We start from the raw sequence: 860 nt of genomic DNA on the forward strand, positions 1-860 counted from the left end.
GAGGGCTGCTCCATCCTCAGCCCTCTCTCTGGTCTGTTCACAGTGTTTGTGGTTGACGACATCGAGTCCATCTTTGAGGAGCATCGAATCTGCAGCAGCGCCAACCTCTGCCAGATCCTACAGGCAGTGCAAGACAAGGGTGTGTTCATCGCAGATGAGAACAAGTTTATCTTCACCAGTGTTCTGGTTGGGCAGCGAGCCACAGCTCGCTTCAAGATCCACAATGTGAACAAAGTGCCCTGTGATGTGGTGCTTTCCATCAAACCCATCCCCAGTAAGGTAAGGACAAGTGGCTGCTTAAAGGCGGTGTGAGAGCCCGCCTTGTTCTCCAGGTTCATGGCTTCTTTCTGCCCGGACTAGTGCAGCTCAGGGCAGGGCCAACTGCAGGGGGGAGCAGGGGGCACGGGGGGGGTCAAACCCATCCCCAGTAAGGTAAGGACAAGTGGCTGCTTAAAGGCGGTGTGAGAGCCCGCCTTGTTCTCCAGGTTCATGGCTTCTTCCTGCCCGGACTAGTGCAGCTCAGGGCAGGTCAAACTGCAGGGGAGAGCAGGGGGCACGGTGGGTGGGTGGTATTCAGCGTGTCTCAAGCAGGGTTTTGGCACAGTCCTCTGGGTCTTTGGTGGGAGACCTGTGCCCTTCTGAACATCTCTTGGAAGCACATGCGGAGGGGATCTTTTCCTAGACTGATGTGCCAGAGCTCAAAGCAGACCCTTTTGGGGTGGGGGTCAGTCACCTTCCCAGCAACAGGCTAAAGGATGAGAGGAACCGGCCTCAGGTTGTTGCAGGGGAGGTTGAGGTTGTCCCTGAGGAGCCATTTCTGTCCCGTTGGGGTTGTGCTGGCGTGTCCCAGGCTGCCCACG

General features: G+C 57.1%; 1 protein-coding gene across 1 annotated transcript in view; it reads left to right on the forward strand.

Moving 5' to 3' along the window:
- Positions 1-860, forward strand: part of LOC104500761 (hydrocephalus-inducing protein homolog) — a gene marked incomplete at both ends in the record, with an annotated part of 35510 nt that overhangs the window by 27684 nt on the left and 6966 nt on the right. The window contains one exon of the mRNA XM_010144469.1: positions 44-279. Coding sequence (XP_010142771.1) covers positions 44-279 — 236 coding nt within the window. The remainder of the gene's footprint in view (positions 1-43; positions 280-860) is intronic.

Source organism: Buceros rhinoceros, unplaced genomic scaffold (assembly GCF_000710305.1).
Source record: "Buceros rhinoceros silvestris isolate BGI_N320 unplaced genomic scaffold, ASM71030v1 scaffold7831, whole genome shotgun sequence".
Lineage (NCBI taxonomy): Eukaryota > Metazoa > Chordata > Aves > Bucerotiformes > Bucerotidae > Buceros > Buceros rhinoceros.